The 27,508-nt window shown below is 43.5% G+C and overlaps 1 protein-coding gene across 1 annotated transcript; it reads right to left on the bottom strand.

Moving 5' to 3' along the window:
- Positions 1–729: 729 nt before the first annotated feature.
- On the bottom strand, positions 730–25,235 carry LOC139558655 (exopolyphosphatase PRUNE1-like). The gene is made up of 8 exons (XM_071373921.1): positions 24,996–25,235; positions 12,366–12,470; positions 11,160–11,365; positions 10,690–10,874; positions 10,284–10,442; positions 7,968–8,062; positions 5,095–5,253; positions 730–4,534 (listed from the first exon to the last, which is right to left on the bottom strand). The coding sequence occupies exons 1-8, from the start codon at positions 25,032–25,034 to the stop codon at positions 4,049–4,051; spliced, it is 1,434 nt and encodes a 477-aa protein (XP_071230022.1). The 5' UTR covers positions 25,035–25,235; the 3' UTR covers positions 730–4,048.
- Positions 25,236–27,508: the final 2,273 nt, after the last annotated feature.

The raw sequence follows: 27,508 nt of genomic DNA, 5'->3' as shown, positions 1-27,508 counted from the left end.
TGAGCTGAAGCTGAAGCGCAGCTGGGTCATGCAGCAAGAAAATGATCCAAAACACACAATCAAGTCTACATGAAAATCGCTAAAAAGCAACACATTTGAAGTTTTGTAATGGCCTAGACAAAGTACAGACTTAATCACAATTGAGATGTTGTGGCAGGACTTGAAACGAGCAGTTCATGCTTGAAAACCCACAAATGTCTCTTGAGTTAAATCAGCTCTGCATGGAAGAGTGGGCGAAAATTCCTCCAGTGATGTGAGGAATTGCAGTTAAAGATGGCACAACCAGTTATTAAGTGTAAGGGTGAAATGACTTTTTCACACAGCGGTGTGAAATAAGTATGAAATTGTTGCGTTATTTGTTCACTCAGGTTAACTTTATATAATATTAGGTTGTGGTTGAAGATCTGATAACATTAAGTATACAAAATATGTAAAAGTGGACAAAATTAGAAATGGGGCAAATACTTTTTCACAGCCCTGTATATTCACACAATAGCATGTTGGGACATGACCAAGAATTGCCGGGCGTGGACGCACACAGCATATGGTGGGAAAAACACCCTAAACAATGTGACACAGCTGACTGGAGGGGTGCGAGTTAGTGATAGGACACTAAAGATTCCAATAGTGCCTTGCAGAAACGTTAGCTTTAGGTTATGATTTTGAATCAGCTCAATAATCCAGAATGCTTTTTTGTAAGAAACATGAATGAAACTGGACTACAACACAAACTCTTAAAATACATCTTTAATAGAACAGCATATTTTTTACTCTTATAATATTTTCTTACACGTGGTTTTCACATTCAGTTTTTTTCTCACTTAAATAAAGGGACCACACAGCAAACACGTCATATCGCATACTTGAATACAAGGGAAGTTGAACCCTGATTGTACTGCATCAAATTCACAAAACTACCCATGCTGAAAGGAACTGCATGTGGAGGGGTTGGGGGGGGCATCTTTTGATTTAAACCATGAGAAACTGAAAAAGGGAACCAATTTGGTTAAAAAAAACATTGTGAATTACTTGTCTTTGTTCAACCTGTTTAGAAGCTAAACAAGTCCAGCTAGCTAATATTTCAAACCTTAAACGCATGGAGAAATTAGAACACCACAGAGCACATACAAAAACATGTAATCATGACAAATGGTATAGGAAAGGCATTGAAATGAAAAGGCAAACTAGTGTTTAGTGTTCATATTAAACTGCACAGTCACTGAGCCATTGCATTGTAAATACATTTCCTATGAAACACTTCCACAAAAGGTATGTGGAGATATAAAAAAGAAGACAAACATAATTAGATTTGCTTTTTTGTGACCCCTCTTGGGAACAACGGATTTGGGATACAAGATACAGTACATTGATGTTGACATTGTCAAAAACAAATTTGCTCATGCATGTTTAGCTGGCAAAACATTTTAAAAAATCTAAGCTTGCTGAACATCTACAAGCTAATGATTGCCTAATCCTTAATACCTGAGGCTCAATATAGAAATCTTTCAGAGTATGTTTATTAGCAAACTCATTATCAATACCATGCTAGCTTAGATGCCATATATTGTTTAACTATGAACTAGGTGACTGAACATACCTTCTCACTGTGATGTAGGGAGGATATCAATGAAACTGCATGGTTGATTTATATAATCAAGTATCTTCAACTATACTATCTTCATTTAATATCTTCATTAAATGGTTCAGCACAGTGCTAGTCAACACTTAAAGATGTTTTCTTTTGTCAAAGATATAATTTCAAATTATAACAAAATACAATTTTAGTCCCTACCGTCCTCCCTGCATTTGATCCAAGATCCTAAAGGACTAGATAGGTGAGAGTAATATGGTGAAAGCTTCACATACCCTATCAGAGGAAGCCATCATCTTATTACTTCCACGTATCGAAACCTTGTGATCTGGGAACACTGAAAGGGTAGGATCCAAAGGAAGAGACTAGAGACTGAAATGGAATAGTGTCACTGTCTTGTGCTCAGTTTCACTTGGCCAACTGAATTTGAAGATTTTCCCACCAACTACATAACATTAGAGCTGCAGTGTACTGTATGTAGAGAACAGACGTCTACCCAAACAGACATATAATGACTCCACATTCACAACGATTAAAACATGACAAGGCACCAGCCTTAACATCATTACCATGCATAGCAGCCAATGTGTTTGTGTCTATGCATTCATCTGTATGTGGGTTTGCCTGGGTGTGTTTGCACGTCTCTGTGGTACAGTAAGTTGAAAACTACTCCCCAGGCCCAACTACAGCCAGCTAATGAAGCAGACATCTGAACTAATGTTAACTCAAATGAACCGCCACAAGGCTCTCTGGGTACGCGACAGATTACAGATCAGAGCAATTCATCACTAACTCGGTCCCAGATCTGTTGGTGCTGTATAGTCAACTCTGATGATAGGGGTTGGAAAGAACGCAAACAGATCTCGGATCAGGCTAATTCCTCACTGGTAACATAATCAATGGTGATTCTAGATGATAAGTACATTTGGACAGCTGAAGTAGCTTTGTGATATACATCTCAGTGAGAGATGCCCCAGGGCAGTGATTGGGGACACTGCCCTGTGTAGGGTGCCGTCTTTCGGATGGGACGTTAAACGGGTGTCCTGACTCTCTGAGGTCATTAAAGATCCCATGGCACTTATCGTAAGAGTAGGGGTGTTAACCCCGGTGTCCTGGCTAAATTCCCAATCTGGCCCTCAAACCATCATGGTCACCTAATAATCCCCAGTTTATAATTGGCTCATTCATCCCCCTCCTCTCCCCTGTAACTATTCCCCAGGTCGTTGCTGCAAATGAGAACGTGTTCTCAGTCAACTTACCTGGTAAAATAACGGTAAAATAAAAAAAAAAATAAAAAAAGGTGACTGAGTATATTTAGATCTCTGAACGGGGGCAGGAGGTTCGAATGCATGAATGAGCAGCTGAGTTGCATCCATCATCTGGTATCTATCTATCCACCTCTCTCTCTCTGTGGGGAGGATGTGAATTCTTCCCCCTTTTCAGATGGATTCCGACGATGAGAACTTTGTGACTGGTGATAATGTCATCAAGACGTCCCACTAACCATGAAAAGTCCACACACACGAACAAACACGTGTGCTCGCACACACGGCAGGAGATATCACGCGTTCAATCATCAGCCCAGTAACGCACATATGAAGCTGTACATAGATTGGTTGCACTAAAAACCAGCAGACTCAGCAGTCTTCCAGGACCAGGACTACTGAAACACATGCTGTCATAATGGATGAAGTCCTTCTCCACTGCAAGATTCGACCTCATCATAAAGGTTCACTCAAATGCCTGTGACATTGAAATAGGCCCTTCAAAGATGAATTACGTTAGTCCATTATGTATTCTCCACATTTCCAATCCACTCCCCCTACACTTGGAGATGGCGCTAACTAACCAATGAGGCAGTCCCATGTACTCAGATGCGATACAGAGAAAACACATACTTCATTCAACCTCCATCTGGAGTCCTTGATACAGTAGTACTAGTCATCCCTTTTTTTCATCCGGTTGCCAGTCTTTTAGAAGAATATCCTATTCTTCATAATGCTCTATGGTGTTGTTAGTCCTGACTTGAGTAAAGCATCCATAAAGAGCTTGGTGATCAGTCTGACGGCCACAGTAGTCCAGGGTTATGTTAATTCGGGCACACCGTAGCAAAACGTGTTGCAACGGAAAACAAAAAACAAGCATTTCTTAGTTCAGATGGTACCTCCCTGTTTTGGGACGTTTTGTTCCTCCTGAACAGGGCCCTGTTTCCAGTCAATGTCAACGGAGCTGCCGATAGCAAACCTAGGATTGCTATATAACCAGTGAGTTACTGTACATAGTCCCTTTGGATTGTCATTATAATTTGCTATGAGATGTCCCTTACGAAACATACAATTGATTAATATGCTTCTGAATTTGAACTTTGAACACTCCTTCTTATAGTCTGTTGGTTGGATTGAGGTGCACGAGGACAGTCAGCCAGGGGTACTAGGATTAAAAGGCATCAACAGAAGGTTATTGTTCACCTGGCCAGTTGCCATCTTTATTTTCCCCTGCTTCCCCTCCCATGCGGCTGAACTTCTCCAAAATGGCTTCCGCGCTGATCCGTGGAAGGCCGGCGTCCAGCGGACAGCCCTCCACCAGGCTGTTCATGGGAGTGGCCGGCACCTGGAAGTCCTCCTCCATCCCAGAGTCCTCGGTGCCCAGCAGGCGGCGGCGGTGGTGCCGGGAGGCTGAGAAGCAGCGGGGGCGGTTGTCGTCGTCAAAACTAGGCGACCCCGTGGGGTCAACGTGGTCGCCCAGCTCCTCAAAGTCCTCCGCCTCCCCACAATGCACTTGCTTCTTGTCCCACTCCTTCAGGAAGTTCTTGAGGATAGGCAGCACTTTATTGCGGGAGGCCAGTGCGTTGCCTTGGAGATAAGACTTGATGTTGTTGAAGGGGCTGCTCATGGGAGAGAAGCTCAGAGAGGGGTTGCGCGCCTTTTCTAATGCTTGGCTCACCTACAGCAGAATGAGAAACACACAGTGTATTGCTATTTCATAGTTGCCTTTTTAACATTGACTAATATTCTCAAATTGTCATGCCTGCATTTGCCCAAAAGGCAACTTTGATAGATCTCACTTACAGACATGCTTAATATCAAAGAATAATACATAACAATACCATTTATTTTCACACCAAGGAATAGTTTCTGAGGGCCAATATTAAACTAACTAAGATAGGTTGGTTGGCACAAAAGTAGACCATTTTTGGGGGATATTTTTAAACAGTGGGGCGGAAAGATTCACATCGATATTCAAATGGCCCCTTTACAATAAACTGAACTCATATAAAATACTTTCCATAGTCATGAACACAAATGTTCCGCATATTTAGGAAAGCACAAAATGGGTAAATTCAGCCAAGTCTATTAGAGGGCTACGTGGAACTACTACTTATGATATAACTACCCCTATCAAATCTATTATATTACTACCCCTATAAATATTAAATCATTACACATCATATGGGCATAGGAGTCAATATATTGTAAGAGTGGGCATGACAGTGCAGTTCATACCTCCTCCCTATAGAGGGTGCTGGAACTGTAGACCGCCAGCTGCCGATGGGGCTCACTGCGTTCGTTAAAAGAGATTGTCATGGCGACCACCGCACCGAAACGATGTTTGTGACAGAACTCACAAAGCTCCTGTTGTAGGCTCCTCCGCTGTAGGAACACCTGTCGAACAAACGGGATGACGTACAACAGCAAACAAAAAAACGTTATTATATAGAGTACAGAACTTGGTTCAAACACTATTAAAATCTTTCAAATACTTTGAGCGTTTGCTTGGTTCCGTTCCAAATACCAAGTTCAATCAAGTACAGATACAGTATAAATTATTTCAAATAGTATTTCAACCCAGGTCTGATAGAGAGGAATTCTGGCATGAAAACAAAACTGTGCCATGCATGTGTGTACAGTCAACGCATGATACATGTGATGGCTTGGGGCTGAAGCCAGTAAAATAGAAAGCATTTGTAATAATAATATATTTGGCCTCCCGAATGGCACAGCGGTCTAAGGTACTGCATCGCAGTGCTAGAGGCGTTACTACAGAGTCCCATAGGACGGTGCACAATTGGCCCAGCGTCGTCCGGCTTAGGGGAGGGTTAGGCCGGTGGGGCTTTACTTGGCTCATCGCGCTCTAGAGACTCCTTGTGGCGGGCCAGGTGCCTGCGGGCTGACCCCGGTCGCCAGTTGAATGGCGTTTCCTCCAACACATTGGTGCGGCTGGCTACCGGGTTAAGCTGGCGGGTGTTAAGGAGTGCGGTTAGGTGGGTCATGTTTCGGAGGACGCATGACTCCACCTTCGTCTCTCCTGAGCTCTTTGAGGAGTTGCAGCGATGAAACAAGCTAGAAAAAGGGGGTACATTTTTCTAAATTCTGGGATCTTCTGAAATGCAGCAGCGATGGCCACTCAGATATCAGGGAGTGTTCTTAACTAACAGACATGACTCCTGTCACTATTGTTTAGCCTGGTCTGAAGCACCACAGTAGCTACTGATCTATTTCTATTACGCTAATCACTCTACAATTTACGCTCAGAGACGTTAGTTTAATATAGGTGTCACTTTCACTCCTAGATGGCTTGTCACTGCATATACACTACATGGCCAAAAGTATGTGGACACCTGCTCGTCAAACATCTCATTCCAAAATCATGGACATTAATATGGAGTTGGTCCCCCCTTTGCTGCAATAACAGCTTCCACTCTTATGGGAAGGCTTTCCACTAGATGTTGGAACATTGCTGCAGGGACTGGCTTCTATTCAGCTACGAGAGCATTAGTGAGGTCAGGCATAGATGTTGGGAAATTAGGCCTGGCTCGCAGTCGGTGTTCCAATTCATCCCAAAGGTGTTCGATGGAGTTGAGGTTAGGGCTCTGTGCAAGCCAGTCAAGTTCTTCCACACTGATCGTGACAAACCATTTCTGTACGGACCTCGCTTTGTGCACAGGGGCATTGTCATGCGGAAACAGGAAATGGCCTTCCCCAAACTGTTGCCACAAAGTTTGAAGCACAGAATCGTCTAGAATGTCATTGTTTGCTGTAGCGTTAAGATTTCCCTTCACTGGAACTAAGAGGCCTAACCCGAACCATGAAAAACAGCCCCAGACCATTATTCCTCCTCCGCCAAACTTTACAGTTGGCACTATGCATTGGGGCAGGTAGCGTTCTCCTGGCATCCGCCAAACCAAGATTTGTCTGTTGGACTACCAGATGGTGAAGCGTTATTCATCACTCCAGAAAACGTGTTTCCACTGCTCCAGAGTCCAACGCTTGGCATTGCGCATGGTGATCTTAGGCTTGTGTGCGGTTGCTCGGCCATGGAAACCCACTTCATGAAAGCTCCCGACGAAAACAGTACTTGTGCTGCTTCCAGAGGCAGTTTGGAACTTGATAGCGAGTGTTGCAACTGAGGACAGACGCTGCAGCACTCTGCGGTCCCGTTCTGTGAGCTTGTGTGGCCTACCACTTCTCGGCTGAGCCGATGTTGCTCCTAGACGTTTCCACTTCACAATAACAGCACTTACAGTTGACTGGGGCAGCTCTAGCAGGGCAGACATTTGACAAACTGACTTGTGGGAAAGGTGGTATCCTATGACGGTGCCACGTTGAAAGGCCATTCCTACTGCCAATGTTTGTCTATGGAGATTGCATGGCGGTGTGCTCGATTTTAAACACCTCTCAGCAATGGGTGTGGCTGAAATAGCCGAATCCGCTAATTTGAAGGGATGTCCACATACTTTTGTCTATATAGCGTAGTTGCACCTCCCTGAGGCAGAGGCTCCATTGCCAAAATGAATTAGAAAATTGATATTCTCCCAAGATTATAGACATATTGGTAACATTGTAGCATGAATGACTTAAGATTATAATAGTGGAATACAATTCTCTCAAAGGAGTAGGAAATATGACTTGGTGAATCATCTGCAAACCCAAATTTGTTAAAGAGTTGGTTGGTCATTCAAAGGCAAATTAGGCAATTGTAATGCATTGTTGTTAATGGGGAAGAGTAAATGTTCACATACACCCAGTGTGATCCTGAGAGGGTGCTGTTATTAAAGGTAGACTCAGCCATATTCCTTTACCACAAGGAGCAGGGCAACTTCCGACACAAAGACCGCGTGAAGCAGGAGGCTGCACTCGTCAGCATTTGTTGTCAGGCAGCTGTCACAATGCATTAGAGAGATGCAAACTCCTGTGCAGATGTTTAACAGTGTATGTGTTGGTTCTGACGAGTGCAGCCCCTTTCCTTTACACTCTCTTGCTGTACTGCTCTTGTGATTACTTAATATCGTTGAGTCTCAGTTTAAAGCATGGTGGCTTAAGCATGGTGGTGGCAGAGTGGATTAAGTGAAGTAACAGCATGTCTAGACAGTACGTACATCTAGTGTCATATACACAGCGCTGACTGCCAGTCTCAGGTCGCCCCCAGAGACAGCCTTCATGTCCTTTAGCAGGATCTGCTCTGTAGAAAGACCTGTAACACAAACCAATGGGTCAAGCAGTATTACAATGGCATTACAATGGAATTGGGTATAGACACTACTGTATGACAAACACTACAGCATATCATAAGTTACAATGTAGATCATATATACAGAGCCCTGTGTTTTGGTTAATCATGGCACAGGACCTGGATTTTAACCTATATTTTAAGCCTTTTCCAGAAATGAGAATTAGACCATAAATTATAGCAATTGTTAGAGGACATGAAGGCGGGACCATCTGAAATAAAAAGAAAACAGGGCAGTTTGATGAAAAAGCTTTAAAATGGGCCATAAGTAGTTGCTACATAAATGTTTTTACTTACAAATTAATTATAATTACCCATTTGATTCTTGAAGAATATAACTTAGAAATGCCTCGAGTTTAGTTCAACTGTCGTACCTCATCATAACCCAAACTATAAGCTTGTTTTACTCCAATGTTTGTAAACAAAGTAAATGTAAACACTGTATAGCCTCAAAACATGATTAAACTAGAATTGTGATGTCATGTATGGTCAGTCCTTGCATCCATAATATGCTTGAAAATATGGAGAGTGGTACTCAGTAATGTGTTGTATTGGATTTGCCCCAAACATTACACTTTGTATTCAGGGCAAAAAGTTGAATTGCTTTGCCACATTTTTGCAGTTTTACTTTAGCGTCTTGTTGCAAACAGGATGCATGTTTTGGAATATTTTTTATTCTGTACAGGACTTCCTCTTTTCACTCTGTCATTTATGTTAGTATTGTGGAGTAACTACAATGTTGTTGATCCATCCTCAGTTTTCTCCTATCACAGCCAATAAACTCTGTAACTGTTTTAAAGTTACCATTGGCCTCATCGTAAAATCCCTGAGCGGTTTCCTTCCTCTCCAGCAACTGAGTTAGTAAAGACACCTGTATCTTTGTATTGACCGGGTGCACTGATACACCCACCATCCAAAGTGTAATTGATAACTTCATTATGCCCAAACGGATATTCAATGACAGCTTTTTTAAACAAAGATTTTACCCATCTACCAGTAGGTGCCCTTTGCCAGGCATTGGAAAGCCTTCCTGGTCTTTGTGGTTGAATCTGTGTTTGAAATTCACTGCTCGACTGAGGGAGCTTATAGATAATTACATGTGTAGGGTACAGAGATGAGGTAATCATTTAAAGTTCATGTTAAACACTGTTATTGCCCACAGAGTGTGACAAACAAATCTCAATTTAATACATTTTAAATTCAGGCTGTAACACAACAGAATGTGGAACAAGTCAATGAGTGTGAAAAGTTTCTGAAGGCGATGTATTATGTGACTTGTTTAGCAAATGTTTACTCCTGAACTTATATAGGCTTTCCATAACAAAGGGGTTGAATACTTATTGACTCAAAAGACATTTCAGCTTTTCATTTTTAACTAATTCGTAAAAAATTTAAAAAACATCATTCCACTTTGACATTATGGGATATTGTGTGTAGGCCAGTGACCAAAAATCTAAATTTCATCCATTTTAAAATCAGGCTGTAACACAACAACAGTTTGAAAAAGTCAAGGGCACTGTATAACATAACACAAACCTGGAATTTGGTCAACACAAGGCAGAACGACCGTCCCCTCGGATTGAAGCTACGGAAGTTCAAGGCCGACCGCGTTACTGCAGGCATTATTAGCAGAAAACAGGATTGCAATCTTTGTGTAAATACATTTTTTTAAAGAAGACAATAGTGGTACCATGGTACCCCGGTCGGCCTTCAACTTGAGTTAGTCAATGAGAGGGGGCAGCACTGAGCTAGCCTGCAACATCACTTCCTGGAGTAGCTCAAACTGTGCATGTTATGTCTCTATGAGATGCCATCTTAACAGACTTTATTTGGCTTCAATGTGCTATTGAGTTTTACATAGGAATGAATGGTGTCACGTGATCAATGTCTTTTTCCAGTCAATGGGTCAACAGAGCAGAGGTTCCTACCTAAGGGGTTTGACATATTATTTTGTTTACTTCTAGATGGTCACTCCACAACATTCTTTTGAGGTTGTGTGAAATCTCAAACTTACTCAACAACATTCTCTTTAAATAATGGTACCACTTTATTTGAACGATATGTCATAACAGTGTCATAATACTGACATAATAATGTCATATCATCTTATGTCAAGTGACAAGGCAGATTCATTTTGTGCACCTCTCAACACTTCTCCCATGGCATGTTTTTCCCACCTTTTTACCTGAGATGTCAAACTTGGCGCTTTGTAGGGACTGGAAGAGGGCGCCCCTGGGCGGCAGGTCAGGGAAACGCGACTCCAGCAGGCAGGACAGTTGGCTGTCCTTGGGTGTGACCTTGCCCGCCTCAGGGGCCATGTTGACACAATCCAGCACGATGGCCCCTGTGTGGGCACACTGCCAAGTATAGGTGAACTGAGCCAATGGTTACTGCTGGCATTGACAAACAAGTGCAACTACAAGAGAATTGTCGAATTCAGTGATAATTCATCCTGCCATATTCCCTGCTGCCTAGTTCTGAGGTATACATTGATTAAAGACCCAGAGACATTGTGGCCCTTGAGGACTGGAGTTTGACACATGTTATAGAGAATGCTGGATGTAAGAGAATTATTGATGTAGCAACCTTACCGTATAATAATTGAGCCACCTGTCTGTCTAACACTTCAGGTGCCTTGTGGTGAATGTGCTCTGTCACCAAGGTAGCACAGGAACCCACGGTTTCCACGGTGACAGAACAGGACATGGAGGGTGTCCTCTCGAGGTGGTGGTGGTCAATGACTTCCACAACTGCCTCCTCCAAGTCGATGTCGGCACTACAGGGAAAAGTCAGGGTTGAGTGAATATTGTGAAATACGTTGTGTCATACATCCTAAACTATGTGTTTCCTCAATCTTGGTCCAGGAAACTGGCCCTGCACATATCAGGCACTTTCTCATAACTTTGACCTGTGTTGTCAATACTACTTGATACTGTAGGTATCAGTGGAAGAAAATCTGAGTGAGAGAAAAGCAAAGAGATGGCAACGTAGAGAATGAGAGAAAGAGAATGCGAGTTTAGAACAGAAAATAAATAGAAAGAGTAATGTTGCAACCGATGACCTAGGAAGCACGTTGTGGTCCACCAGGGTGAGCATCAACCTCTTGGCTCTATGGAGCCCTGCCAGGTCCACCTCGTCACGGAACACCAGAGCCTCCGGCGGAACACCGCTCTCCTTCAATAGGAACACGTTGTCGGACCGCAGGTGGAACTCAGCCCTCGGGATGTTCAGCACCGGCACCACAGTCTTACCTGAGCTGCCAGACGTCTGGAAACAAAGGGGGATGGAAGAAGAGGAGGAGAAAAAGAGGGAAGGATAGGAGAGGGAGACCAGATCAAAACAGATATCTGACACCAACGCACCTTCCTGATGAGGCTAGCTGGGATTCCTCTGCAATGTTTTTGTCCATCTTCTCAGGCCTTGGGGGATCTTGAGTATCTGAGGTTGTGTGAATATTTCATGAGTAGCGGGGGGGTATAGGCTAGCGAGCAGCTTTAACCAGGGGTTAGGGAGGACGGATGGATCAATGCAGTAATGAAAGATAAGAAGAGACTGGTGCCCGGTGGCCAGGGCACAGACACTGTTTTTATGCTTGAGTGACTCTGAGGGTTGTCTGCTCCTATTTTGGAAAATGCTGGGCATTTTGATTACGCTTGGTTTGATTACGCTTTGATTACGCAGCTATGGCCATGAATAGCTGCGTAATCAAAGCAGACTTACAAATGAGTCACTCAGTGCAAACTCCGCGCCTGCGGTGCTTCAGAACTTTGGCCCAGCTCTTTCAACTCTGTTCACAAGTCAAAGAGAAGATACTTATTCATTACCGCATAGCAGGACGTATTCGTCCACCAATTTGCTTTCAAACAACTGCACTATAGAGTTGTCATTTTGCTTGTATGGGACTTAAAAGGAAAATTCAAGTCAAAAACTATCTTTTGGTATTTGTTTCATTAGTCCACTGTTGATACAGTCCCAAAATGTTTTGCATACCTGCAATCAAGTTTTGAAGATATAGAACTTTAAAGAATATATTGTTCATAATTAGATAAGCTCTTTATGGAAGCCTCTGGGGAGCCTAAAATGTTGTCAAGGGCCCGTGGGCCCCACTTTCGGCGGCCCTGAAGTAAAGTGTCAATATTTATTACAGTATAAAAACCTAAACATATGAGGAGGGGAATGAATACTTCAGGTATGCTAACTTATTTCCGACCTGGGTTGAGGGATTCCCTAATGAGAGGCGGTACAGGCTAGAAGCTAGCTGACTCACTTTGGACAGAAAGTAGGCAAAGGCAAGGGACGACACCATGGAGTCGAGGTCACAGGCCTCGTTGCCAAGGATGACGTGGATCCCAGAGCTTCCCTCCGCACTGCCCTAAGGAGGTTATAAAAATAAAGGAAGGAGGTAGAAAAAGAAGGGGGCAAGAGGGTGGTAAAATTCTGTCAGCTTTATACTTTGCAGATTTGTAAACAGTTTTTTTAACACAGCCAAGGCTACACTAGTCAAAATGTAAAAAACATTAGTATCATCTAAACCAAGGGTTTCCAACCTTTTATAGCACCTTCCAACCTTTGTACTTTTCCAAATTAGTTTTTCTTGGTTTTACACTCTCAAAATTACAATTGTTCATAGAGAAACAATGGAATTTGATGTTCTGAACCCCTGTCAATGCTTAAATCACAGCAGAAGACCATTTTTGAGGGCATTTTGCTAAAAAGTCCTGTGCTTGTCTAACAATTTTTTTGCTGCTGCATATGTCATGACAGAGTTTGCTAAACAAAAGCCAACCCGATTGATAGAAATAATCCTGCCAGGTAAGCCTACTTTTCAGTTAATATTTCATTAAGAAGGTGTTGGAGAAAGTCTTTCTGTCTACGCAGAAGACAGTTATCATGATTGCTAACTAGCTACACGAAGTGAATGGTAGAGACAAACTCGTGCACCACACAGACATACAGGGGCAATATAGCTTGACATTAATTGGCAGATATAGTGTTATGTTTGTCTTTTTAAGCCAATTGTGGCTAACTAGGGGTGGGATAATGTAAATGTAGATTTGATTGGATAGTAGGCGGGAACTTGAGATGTCTGATACTTGTGAGATTTGTTTATGACAGTTTGCGGTGGAACACGTGAAAAATACATGCACTTTCAGAATTGTTTCGTGAGCTACTTATAGGTGGGCTGCAAGCTTCTGGTAGCTCGCGATCAACCTGTTGGAGACCCAAACAGTCGGCAGAATTTTTGATACCTACCTGCAGTCAGTTATTGATTAGCCAAAATTTAGCCTACTGAAACAAATCCTATTTTGACTGAAATGGTTGCCTTATGTCAGTCAGGCTCACAGTAGTTAGTTAGCATCTAGCCTATGCTAACATTTTTGGACTGCTGTTTATAATCTAATTAAGCTTATCAACGAACATCAACTACCTTAAGTTTAATAACAGTGAGTGAATGTGCAGCTGAAACTGTGATATAGCCTTATTGGACTCAGCGGGATGTTTTCATTTGGATCATTTAGCTGTCGGTTGGTAGACCCACTGTGATAATGAGTGTGATTAGTCTCGCTTTATCTGTGACATGATGGAAGAAACAGTGTTATTACTGACAACGGGGGGGAGACGGCCTTGCTGTGATGTGATGATTCAAAAGCAGTGAAAGCACTAATTACCAGTGTGTGTGGCAGCATTCAGTATAAACACAAAAAAGCCAAACCAGCCATCTGGATTCAGCAAAGTTCTTCTGACCCCCTATGCTCTGACCCCCTATGCTCTGCATTGTGAACACTTGAATGAGCTAGTTCAGTTAGTTTCTCAACCTGTATTTACCTGTAAATTAGGAGAGAAGGCCCAAACACAAACTATTTAGCAGGTATTTATATGCTAAGAACTACTTTGTCCCATCAGGCCACCATAGATTTAACAATGATTCTATAAGGTTAGTCCACGATTGTACTTTGTGAACCAGCGTAACAAGGATAGGATCTCTCCTGTTGATCTCAACATATTGGGAGTTGATGTGCATCCTATTGACTTCAATGGTAAATCAAGAAATATAGCCAGGTCTGCCTCCTAGACTGGTTTTTCAGAGAGACTGGTGGAGAGAGCCATTCCGCCCCATGTTAAGGGCCCCAAGGGTGAGTGTACGGGCAGCCAGTGTGAGTGTACTACGACATGGCGTCATGGCCGCCCAGCCTCCCCTTCCCTCGCATCTCCCTCTTCCCAGCGTGCCTGTCACCTCCTATAAGCCGTAGTAGTGGTCAGACCCGGGCAGGCAAGCAGGAACCAAAAGGAGGCTATATTTAACCACAGAGTGTGTGTGCAGCAGAGCTCTCCAACTGTGACTCCACGACTGTTCCATGGCAAATAGAACGATTCAGGACCACCTCTATAACAGCTATAGTAATCCAGTACTGCAGTACCCATTCAAGGACGAGGCTAGAAATATAAACAAGGGTTAGATAAGAGATGAACAACTTGGTTGGTGGGAAAATGTAGGCCTGTGACACAAATATGGAAGTGCAGAGGGGGAATGTTATGATAGTAAAATGATCATGATAGGATGCTCTGATTCACGCAGCTCTGAACTTTATGCATGTCCTTGTGCACCTGTTTTGTTTGCCATCAATTGTAGATAATGGTGTTAATGGGAAATGCTAACTGTTTTGCAACGGGCTTCATATGCAACTCACTCTATTACTCAGGAATGTCAATTACTGTTTTATAACAGGGCACTGCTGTTTTCTAACAGTAATCCTCATATCCCACGCTAATGTGAATTCTACCACTTTAACAGAACAATCCATTTAGGCCTGCATTTGAGTGCAGCGTTCAGACCAAGGATCACTGAGACACTTTGTCAGCTTCATTGAGTTGATATTGCTGAGTCAACAGTGTTCCATTATTACTCAAGCACAAATCAAATGCAGTAACGCACACTGGCTACTCTCACTTGTCTCCCTTTCAGAGTGACCTATCATAGCTCTCATTCCATCTGGTTGATGTAAAACCACACTACACTGAGGCATTCTCTCTCCAATCCACTTTCTAAGTGTTCTACAGGCCTCAAGGATTTGGAAAGGTAATGCTAACACCCTGCTAAACCGTGGAATTGGTGGATAAAGTCGCAAGGCGTGTGGAGAGAGGGAGGAGTGTCACGATCGTCGTAATAACATTCAGACCAAAGCGCAGCGTGAAATCGGTTCGACATTTTATTAGAAGTGAACCGCACAAAAAAACAATAAAGCGCAAACGACACGTGAAGCTATGGAGTGCTCACAGGCAACTACACATAAACAAGATCCCACAAAAACCAGTGGGGAAATGGCTGCCTAAATATGATCCCCAATCAGAGACAACGCTAAACAGCTGCCTCTGATTGGCAACCATACCAGGCCAACATAGAAATAAAACAACCTAGATTACCCACCCTAGTCACACCCCGACCTAACCAAAATAGAGAATAAAAAGGCTCTCTATGGTCAGGGCCTGACAAGGAAAGACAAGCCTTATTCTTCCTCATTCTATATTTCTTTCTCGTCCTCATCATCTGTATAACATTTCAGTTAAATAAATTCCACTTTGAGTCCCCTTTTGTTGGGAATAGTGTTATTTTATGTAGGTAATGGTGTAATTTTAGGCAACGCTTATGAACTTCGGTAGTTGGACATACCTTAGATAGGCAAAAATGTATTTTAATCTGTCTGTCGGCATATTTCAAGACATGACATATGAGGGTGAAGTGAGATACCCGACGGGTTGGACGATACTTTTCTCGTCAATCATATTTAAAAAACGTATACTTAAAAACTGGAAATTAACCAATCGTCCGTCGTTAACGGAAGGTCCAATGCTTTATTTTCAAAAAATGTGAAGCGTATAGGCTACGGAGAGAAACAAAATGGTGCAGTTTGAGGCCATGTGGCGGAAAGTGATGCGGGCGCTGGAGATGGGGGTGTGTGCTCCTGGGTCTGGGCAGGTGTGATGTAGTTGATGTTTGTATGATGTTGTCGTTTGTATGTATATGTTTTAATATTGTTTTTGTATTGTTTATAAAAGATCAAATCAAGTCTTAGGAAAAGAAATGGACCATTTCAACAATGTCAGAATTGACCAATACCAATTTATTCTGCCAGTAATTACAATATCATAACAACAGAATTATGGCACACATAGTCAAGGAAGGAAATGTCTGACCTCTACAGATCTCTCTGTCTTGATCTAGGCTACTGTCTCGATCTATTGAACATACCCGTAGTCTTGCCCCATCACTGAAAAGAAAGACTGCTGCAGCCAATAACCTTATATTGACTCTAAGTGTTTGATTATGGGAAAGGTGAGCATGTTGATGAACATGTGGATGAGCATGTTGTGGACTCCCCAACCCCAGTGTGTGGGCATGAGACAGGACAGGCATACAAAACGTTAGGCTAGTTCTCTTATTCTAGCTCCACAGTAGGCAGAGTAGTCAGGGATGACCCCAGACATAAACATTAACACATAGGGCAGGTGTCACGTGTGACTAGAGTGGGCATTCTAGTTTCTTTATTTCTATGTTTTCTATTTCTTTGTGTTTGGCCGGGTGTGGTTCTCAATCAGAGGCAGCTGTCTATCGTTGTCTCTGATTGGGAATCATACTTAGGCAGCCTTTTTCCCACCTGTGTTTGTGGGTAGTTGTTTTCTGTATAGTTTAGTTACCTTACAGAACTGTTTGTTTTTCTCTTTGTTATTTTTGTTCACGTGTTCTGATTAAATAAAATATCATGAACACGTACCACGCTGCGCTTTGGTCCAGTCATTTCCAGGAAGAGGATCGTGACAGCGGGTTTCCCAAACACCGATTAGTCTAGTCCTACAACTAAAAATCCATTTTAATTAGGAATCTCCAATGACATAGACTTTCAGCCCAGGACCAGGCTTAATCCATGTCCAGAAATGTGTATTTATTGATTTTTATTTTACCCTTATTTTACCAGGTAAGTTGACTGAGAACACATTCTCATTTACAGCAACAACCTGGATGAATGAGACCATTCCCTCATTTTACATTACATTTAAGTCATTTAGCAGACGCTCTTATCCAGAGCGACTTACAAATTGGTGCATTCACCTTATGATATCCAGTGGAACAACCACTTTACAATAGTGCATCTAACTCTTTTAAGGGGGGGGGTTAGAAGGATTACTTTATCCTATCCTAGGTATTCCTTAAAGAGGTGGGGTTTCAGGTGTCTCCGGAAGGTGGTGATTGACTCCGCTGACCTGGCGTCGTGAGGGAGTTTGTTCCACCATTGGGGTGCCAGAGCAGCGAACAGTTTTGACTGGGCTGAGCGGGAACTGTACTTCCTCAGAGGTAGGGAGGCGAGCAGGCCAGAGGTGGATGAACGCAGTGCCCTTGTTTGGGTGTAGGGCCTGATCAGAGCCTGAAGGTACGGAGGTGCCGTTCCCCTCACAGCTCCGTAGGCAAGCACCATGGTCTTGTAGCGGATGCGAGCTTCAACTGGAAGCCAGTGGAGAGAGCGGAGGAGCGGGGTGACGTGAGAGAACTTGGGAAAGTTGAACACCAGGCGGGCTGCGGCGTTCTGGATGAGTTGTAGGGGTTTAATGGCACAGGCAGGGAGCCCAGCCAACAGCGAGTTGCAGTAATCCAGACGGGAGATGACAAGTGCCTGGATTAGGACCTGCGCCGCTTCCTGCGTGAGGCAGGGTCGTACTCTGCGAATGTTGTAGAGCATGAACCTACAGGAACGGGTCACCGCCTTGATGTTAGTTGAGAACGACAGGGTGTTGTCCAGGATCACGCCAAGGTTCTTAGCACTCTGGGAGGAGGACACAATGGAGTTGTCAACCGTGATGGCGAGATCATGGAACGGGCAGTCCTTCCCCGGGAGGAAGAGCAGCTCCGTCTTGCCGAGGTTCAGCTTGAGGTGGTGATCCGTCATCCACACTGATATGTCTGCCAGACATGCAGAGATGCGATTCACCACCTGGTTATCAGAGGGGGGAAAGGAGAAGATTAATTGTGTGTCGTCTGCATAGCAATGATAGGAGAGACCATGTGAGGATATGACAGAGCCAAGTGACTTGGTGTATAGCGAGAATAGGAGAGGGCCTAGAACAGAGCCCTGGGGGACACCAGTGGTGAGAGCACGTGGTGCGGAGACAGATTCTCGCCACGCCACCTGGTAGGAGCGACCTGTCAGGTAGGACGCAATCCAAGCGTGGGCCGCGCCGGAGATGCCCAGCTCGGAGAGGGTGGAGAGGAGGATCTGATGGTTCACAGTATCAAAGGCAGCCGATAGGTCTAGAAGGATGAGAGCAGAGGAGAGAGAGTTAGCTTTAGCAGTGCGGAGCGCCTCCGTGACACAGAGAAGAGCAGTCTCAGTTGAATGACTAGTCTTGAAACCTGACTGATTTGGATCAAGAAGGTCATTCTGAGAGAGATAGCAGGAGAGCTGGCCAAGGACGGCACGTTCAAGAGTTTTGGAGAGAAAAGAAAGAAGGGATACTGGTCTGTAGTTGTTGACATCGGAGGGATCGAGTGTAGGTTTTTTCAGAAGGGGTGCAACTCTCGCTCTCTTGAAGACGGAAGGGACGTAGCCAGCGGTCAAGGATGAGTTGATGAGCGAGGTGAGGTAAGGGAGAAGGTCTCCGGAAATGGTCTGGAGAAGAGAGGAGGGGATAGGGTCAAGCGGGCAGGTTGTTGGGCGGCCGGCCGTCACAAGACGCGAGATTTCATCTGGAGAGAGAGGGGAGAAAGAGGTCAAAGCACAGGGTAGGGCAGTGTGAGCAGAACCAGCGGTGTCGTTTGACTTAGCAAACGAGGATCGGATGTCGTCGACCTTCTTTTCAAAATGGTTGACGAAGTCATCAGCAGAGAGGGAGGAGGGGGGAGGAGGGGGAGGAGGATTCAGGAGGGAGGAGAAGGTGGCAAAGAGCTTCCTAGGGTTAGAGGCAGATGCTTGGAATTTAGAGTGGTAGAAATTGGCTTTAGCAGCAGAGACAGAAGAGGAGAATGTAGAGAGGAGGGAGTGAAAGGATGCCAGGTCCGCAGGGAGGCGAGTTTTCCTCCATTTCCGCTCGGCTGCCCGGAGCCCTGTTCTGTGAGCTCGCAATGAGTCGTCGAGCCACGGAGCAGGAGGGGAGGACCGAGCCGGCCTGGAGGATAGGGGACATAGAGAGTCAAAGGATGCAGAAAGGGAGGAGAGGAGGGTTGAGGAGGCAGAATCAGGAGATAGGTTGGAGAAGGTTTGAGCAGAGGGAAGAGATGATAGGATGGAAGAGGAGAGAGTAGCGGGGGAGAGAGAGCGAAGGTTGGGACGGCGCGATACCATCCGAGTAGGGGCAGTGTGGGAAGTGTTGGATGAGAGCGAGAGGGAAAAGGATACAAGGTAGTGGTCGGAGACTTGGAGGGGAGTTGCAATGAGATTAGTGGAAGAACAGCATCTAGTAAAGATGAGGTCAAGCGTATTGCCTGCCTTGTGAGTAGGGGGGGAAGGTGAGAGGGTGAGGTCAAAAGAGGAGAGGAGTGGAAAGAAGGAGGCAGAGAGGAATGAGTCAAAGGTAGACGTGGGGAGGTTAAAGTCACCCAGAACTGTGAGAGGTGAGCCATCCTCAGGAAAGGAACTTATCAGGGCGTCAAGCTCATTGATGAACTCTCCAAGGGAACCTGGAGGGCGATAAATGATAAATGATAAGGATGAGGTATGAAGGTGTTAGGGTTCGTTCCTTTCGTCCTTGTCAATCATCATTGGCTCATTGGTGAAATTAGCATTATGACAATATATTTAATTAAATCATTCAAAAACCTTTATTAATCCAATTGCAGACAGAAGTTGACAATCAGGAACATAGCATGCATGCAAGTTCTGCATGAAACAAAAGGTCTCAAGTTGTTTTATTAAACCGAAGTCCAGCCTTAGTGATGTCACTGACTACGTCATTACCTTCTACTCCTGAGACCAAGCCCATGCATCCATAGCTATACAGACATAGAGTTTCAGTGTTATCTAAAAGCTAGGCAATAAATGTCCCCTCCCCAAAGTTGATTTATTGTGGAATGTCTGATTAGTATCTTGTCTCAAGAGGACCACAATGGAAATAAGTCCCAGACTTTAGTGTGTGTTATCCTCGATGATTTTATTCATGTGCATGTATGGCTTTTAAGTTTTATGTGTGTTTTTTTTTTTTTATGGTCGAATTAATAAACTAAACTAAACTCTTATCTCCCACACCCCCCTGCAGAGTTCTGTCTCAGTCACTGTCACGCCCTGACCATAGAGAGCTTTTTATCCTCTATGTTGGTTAGGTCGGGGTGTGACTAGGGTGGGTTATCTAGGTGAATATATATATCTATGTTGGCCTGGTATGGTTCCCAATCAGAGGCAGCTGTTTATCGTTGTCTCTGATTGGGGATCATATTTAGGCAGCCATTTCCCCATTGTGCTTTGTGGGATCTTGTTTTTGTGTAGTGCCTGTGAGCACTGCATTTTCTTCACGTATCGTTTGTTCGTTTATTGTTTTGTTTTGCTGTGACTTTCACATAGTAATAAAAAGATGTGGAACCCAGATCACGCTGCGCTTTGGTCCAGTTATTATGACGAGCGTGACAGTCACACATGTATAATAGGGGTCTTCTTTATAAGAGAGAGAAAGAGCAAACAACTGTGGAACAATTCTAAAACTCTATAATGAATATATATATTGTTAATCTGTAGTCAAGGACCCTATAAATGTAAAGAGGGAGGGGTCTTATAACCCCTCCCCTTCTATTAATAAAACATAAGCATTATCAATTATTCTAATACATCAAACATTTTGGTACAGCCCTTATCATGACCCCTAGGTGAACCCGACAAGGGAAAGACTGGGAATTTAGCCAGCACTACTCTTAAGATAAGTGCCATTGGATTTTTAGTGACCACCGAGAGTCAGGACACTCGTTTAACATCCCATCTGAAAGACAGCACCCTACACAGGGCAATGTCCCCAATCACTGCCCTGGGGTATTGGGATAATTATTTTAGACCAGAAGAAAGAGTGCCTCCTATTGGCTCTCCAACACCACTTCCAGCAGCATCTGGTCTCCCATCCAGGGACCGACCAGGACCAACATTGCTAAGCTTCAGAGGCAAGCCAGCAGTTGGATGCAGGGTGGTATGCTCCTGGCTCAAACCAGCCCTTAGTCTCCAGCCATGTGATGAAGCAATAATGTGAAGTGACAGTGGCTAAGCTAAGGCTACCCAGTGCCCACCAGAATACAGAGACCTTCTGTATGGCAGTATCCAGACATAACCTGACCTAAGTGGTTGATATTTACCAAACAGTAGCATCTGACTGGAGGGTAGAAACATTAAATCTAACAGACGACAAGAGCCAGGAAGTATGCCACGAAGCTTTGATTACGTCCATATAAAATTGGAAATCATACTTGGAGTATGCCAGGAGTGAAGAACTTTTAAGTGAATAGATCATAACCCATTGGCTTGTGAGTAATGGTGGGTTAAGGAATGCTTGCCCCTTGCTCGCTGCACTTCAAAAAGAAAATAGGCCACTACAAACTACAACTTGGCCTACTACAGTACATACTGTACTACAGTGTCATAAAGAGAGGGTTTTAAGAAGGGAATTCAATTCAGCCCATTTCATGTTTTAATTCGTGTTACGTCATGTCTCAAATGTGTTCTCTGAAATGATATCCCACCACAGCTGTTCTCTGACGGAAAGAAAAGAACTAAAGTAAAGAGCGTTAATGGTGACTACTAAAAAGAAATGACCGACCCCTTGAAATTAGACACCTACCCTTTAAACCTTTGCTGTGCCTGACAGCCAAAGACAGTGGAAGGAGGGGGGGGATGAGATGTCTGCCATCCCGGCATAGTGACAGAGGTGCCACCTAATGTCACTATTAATGTCACATGCACAACAGTCAAGCAGTTGGGCCACAGGAATTTGGATGTGAGAGCTTTAGCCCAGACTCCGCCCACCTAGACTACAGTGCATTCGGAAAGTATTCAGACCCCTGATTTTTTCCACATTTTGTTACGTTACAGCCTTATTCTAAAATGGATTAATACATTTTTAAAAATTCCTCAGCAATCTACACACAATAGCCCATAATGACGAAGTGAAAACAGGTTTTTAGACATTTTTGAAAATTTATTAAAAATAAAACACAGAAATACCTTATTTACATAAGTATTCAGACCCTTTGCTATGAGACTAGAAATTGAGTTCAGGTGCATCCTGTTTCTATTGGTCATCCTTGAGATGTTTCTACAACTTGATTAGAGTCCACCTGTGATAAATTAAATTGATTGGACATGATTTGGAAAGGCACACACTTGTCTAAATAAGGTTCCACAGTTGATGTCAGAGCAAAAACCAAGCCATGAGGTCGAAGGAATTGTCCGTAGAGCTCTGAGACAGGATTGTGTCAAGGCGCAGATCTGGGGAAGGATACCAAAAACATTCTGCAGCATTGAAGGTCCAAAAGACCACAGTGGCCTCCATAATTCTTAAATGGAAGAAGTTTTGGGGGTCTCCCGAGTGGAGCAGCATTCTAAGGCACTGCATCTCAGTGCTTGAGGCATCATTACAGACCCGCATTCGATCCCAGGCTGTGTCACAACTGGCCGTAACCGGGAGTCCCATAGGGCGGCGCACAATTGGCCCAGCGCCGTCCGGGTAAGGGGAGGGTTTGGCCGGTGGGCTTTACTTGGCACATGGTGATCTAGTGACTGTTTATGGCAGCCTGCATGTTGACCTCGTCGTTAGCTGAACGGTGTTTCCTCCGACACCTTGACTGGTGTCGGCTGGCATCCAGGTTAAGCAGGCGGGTGTTAAGGAGTGCGGTGGTGGGTCATGTTTCGGGGGACGCATGGCTCGACCTTCGCCTCTTCCGAGCCCGTTGGTGAGTAGCAGCGATGAGACAAGATCGTAATTGAAATTGGGAGAAAAAGAGGGTAAAATACACCAACAAAAAATTATAGAAGAGGTTTGGAACCACCAAGACTTCCTAGAGCTGGCTGCCTGGCCAAACTGAGCAATCAGGGGAGAAGGGCCTTGGTCAGGGAGGTGACCAAAAACCCGATAGTCACGCTGACAAAGCTCTAGAGTTCCTCTGTGGAGATGGGAAAACCTTCCAGAAGGACAACCATATCTGCAGCACGCCACCAATCAGGCCTTTATGGTAGAGTGGCCAGACGGAAGCCATTCATCAGTAAAAAACTCATGACAGCCCACTTGGAGTTTGCCAAAAGGCACCTAAAGACTCTCAGACCATGAGAAACAACATTATCTGGTCTGATGAAACCAAGATTGAATTCTTTGGTCTGAATGTCAAGCGTCAGGTCTGGAAGAAACCTGGCATCATCCCTACAGTGAAGCATGGTGCTGGAAGCATCATGCTGTGGGGATGTTTTTTAGCGGCAGGGCCTGGGAGACTAGTCAGGATCGAGGCAAAGATGAACGGATCAAAGTACAGAGAGATCCTTTATGAAAACATGCTCCAGAGCGCTCAGGACCTCAGACTGGGGTGAAGGTTCACCTTCCAACAGGACAACGACCCTAAGCACACAACCAAGACAACGCAGGAGTGGCTTTGGGACAAGTCTCAATGTCCTTGAGTGGCCCAGCCAGAGCCCGGACTTGAACCCGATCTAACATCTCTGGAGAGACCTGAAAACAGCTGTGCAGCAACGCTCCCCATTCAACCTGACAGAGCTTGAGCGGATCTGCAGAGAGGAATGGGAGAAACTCCTCAAATTCAGGTGTGCCAAGCTTGTAGCATCATACCCAAGAAGACTCAAGGCTGTAATCGCTGCCAAAGGTGCTTCAACAAAGTACTGAGAAAAGGGTCTGAACACTTATGTAAATATGATATTCCGTTATTTTTATTATAAATTTACACACATTTCTAAAAACCTGTTTTTGCTGTGTCATTGTGGGCTATTGTGTGTAAATTGATGAGGGGGAAAAACTATTTAATACATTTTAGAATAAGGCTGGAACGTGACAAAATGTGGGAAAAGTCAAGGGGTCTGAATACTTTCCGAATGCACTCTATATAGACAGGCGAACCAGCCACACATGGCAGCTTTCGTCTTGATTGTGCACACACTGAGAGAATACATGGTCAGTAAATGCCAGGGATGGGGCAGATAGGGAATTGCTTAAGAGATTATTTTCCATGTCTAGCTCTTTGCACTTGACTAAAAAGTCATACAAATGATTAACCCTCACGGCATCGGTTATCTGACTCTACTGTGACAACACTTTGCTAAATATATTGAAAACATACCAACGAGGCCTGGTGTGGGGTTTGCTGTGCAAGAACTGCATCATGCAATATTCGACAATGACTGTAATGGAAGTTACGGTGGGCAATATTCTACCTCCTATTGTTCTCTGACAACTCATCCACACACCACCCCCTCATTAGTCATGGCGCTCTGTGGTTTGTGTATGTTTTTACAACAGGAAGATATGCATACTTTGTATGAAGAAAAAACATTTGAATCTTGAACCAAACTGCAATTTGACTCTATGTTCAATCAATAAACTCTCAATTTTAGTTGACAGTTGGCTGTCAAGACTAAACTTTTCAATTTCACTCCGTGACAAGAGTAACTGACTCAAAGCCACAAGAGCTATAATACATTTCAAACGTTACTTGTTAGCGGGAGGTAGTTGCAGAAACGTTGGAATGGTTTAGTAATAGAATAGTACATTATGAGTAATATATTAGTAATACGCTAGCTAATTCAATAGGGGAAAAAACAAATATGGCATGACAGACTGCAGAGAGAGCACGCGATGGACAGGGCTAGTCTTGAGCAGAGCAACTGAGACATTTGTAAAATATGCTATGCATAGTAAACGTGTTCGTGTGTTTGCCTACCTTTATTGCAGCACTACATCTCTGTAGAAACCCCTCCATTTTCGCCAGCGTAAAGCACGCCCAGGATATTCTGTTAAACAGAATGTTTACAGACCTGGGTCCTGTGCAAAGACAAGTTGACAAATATTCCTACACCACGTTTTGAAAAACAGCAGCTCCTGAAGTGTAGCGGGTATAATGTAGAAAGTGGTAGTGGTGGGTCCTTCGCGAATGAACGGCTCTTTTTGAACGGCTCTTTCTGGTGAACGTCAGGAACCGAATTGCATCTGCGAAAGAGCAGTTCATTTAGCTCCCTGATTTGCATATTGTTACTGCTTTTTCAGTAACAATATGATTAACGATTATCTGCAGATAAGTTATAAAAACATTTTATGAAGATTGTAATTCCTCACTGCAGGAACAATAAATAGTGAGGTGAGATACGTTTTCAAGTCCACACACATTTTGCTGTACATTCCTTTTTTTGCAGGTCATCTAATAATATGGTCTGGTAAAAATGTATTTGAATTCACATGTCACGATCTGACACAATGGGAGGTAACTTTGTAGGCTTAAATTAGATATTTGCATGGTTTTCATGGTTTTATGTAATTGTTTTAAGCGCTACTGAACGAAGAGCCGTTTAGGCGCCAAATGAGCGGCTCTTTTAGCCTAACGGAGGCAATGAGCCGGCTCACTGAAAAGACTCGGAACGCGGGTAAATATTCCACTAAATTCGTGATGTCACAAACGGAGTTGTGACAAAAAGCAATCCACTGCAGAGCTGTGTGGTATATATATAGATATATTTATTTGATAAGTTAAAACATAATACAACCACACATGCATGTAAAATTATCGAGAATTACATAAAAAAAGTTTGAATTGTGGTCCTCTTAAAAAATGGCTCAAAACATTTACGAACAAATAACCTTGTAGGCCTAGGCTACGCAGTAGATCTAGCGTACTAGGCATACTTAGGTTACAGATATATTAACGAATAACATTTTTAACTTGTGTTGCGCACAAAAAGCAAACAAACAAAACATGTTAATGATGGAGATAGAAAGTCTCAGTCGGCTTCGGATGAAGTTGAGGCATTTGGGGCTGGAAAGGCAGTCTAGGTTCATCGTAGGTTCAGTAGAGAGGGCATTGATGGGACAGGCAAGGATAATCAATGACAATCTGACAACAACAAAAAAGGTTAACAACGCACCACACCTGCTTCTCGGAATGGTCAGTCGTTCCATTAGAGCCGCTCCTCTGGTACTGGTCCTCCATTGCCAGGAATGTAGCACTCACCTGAGTGATGCCACAGCTGCTGAAAAGCTCACGAAAAGATACAACATCTTGGAAGTGTTTAGGAGCATTCCCTGAACTTCGTCTGCTACCTCTGGACACAGCATGCAATCCTTGGTGTAATACTTCCAAACAGATTAAACAAAACGCCACATGTTTTGAATTCAAACAGCCAGCTAGCTAGCTAGATATCAAGTCAAAATATATACTTTAATCACGATCCTGCGTATCTGAGAGTCAAGGCAGGATATAGTGATTAAACCCTAGAGCAGCCCGAAATCAAAACAAAAATAAGCTTAAAAATAATTATAAAATATTTATTCAGAGCTCCTATGCCTATTTATGTGTCCCTTACTTTTTGCCTCATGACAACATCAACAGAAAATATTTCCAGAACTTTTTGCCAACACAAATCCTATTATTAGAATCATATTGATGGTCAAGACAATACATGGAAGAGATTAAGCTGTGTGAGAATTATATTATTTTATTCAGTTTCTACATTAGTGAGAGCAGTTGTTTATCGTCTTTATACACACAGTATGTGACATAATTATGCAATAAGGCCCGAGGGGGTGTGGTATATGGCTAACATACCACAGCTAATGTCTGTTCTTAAGCACGAAGTGCCTGGATACAGCCCTTGGCCGTGGTATATTAGCCATATACCACAAACCCCCAAGGTGCATTATTGCTATTATAAACTAGTTACCAACGTAATTAGAGCAGTAAAAATACACGTTTTGTCATACTTATGGTGTACGGTCTGATATGTTTACCTTTATTTAACTAGGCGAGTCAGTTAAGAACAAATTCTCATTTTCAATGACAGCCTGGGAACAGTGGGTTAACTGCCTTGTTCAGGGGCAGAACGACAGATTTGTTGATATTCAGCTCGGGGATTCGATCTTGCAACCTTCCGGTTACTAGTCCAACGCTCTAACCACTAGGCTACGCTGCCGATTTACCACGGCTGTCAGCCAATCAGCATTCAGAGCTCGAACCACCCAGTGTATAATACATAATGCAAACACATTTTAGACTTTTGTCTCTGCAATACTGCGCACTACGCAGCAAGGAGATATGACGCTCATGAACACTACCAGTATATTAGCACCTGCAGTTCAGTACTCCAACCACTTGTGTCCTCATGAAGATTAACTTCACAATAATTTAAGGTAGCTGCTTTTTTTTATTAATTCGCAAATTTGCTGAGTTTTTTCCCCCGTTTTTCT

Source organism: Salvelinus alpinus, chromosome 29 (assembly GCF_045679555.1).
Source record: "Salvelinus alpinus chromosome 29, SLU_Salpinus.1, whole genome shotgun sequence".
NCBI classification, from domain to species: Eukaryota; Metazoa; Chordata; class Actinopteri; order Salmoniformes; family Salmonidae; genus Salvelinus; species Salvelinus alpinus.
This window is presented reverse-complemented; position numbering and strand designations above follow the sequence as displayed.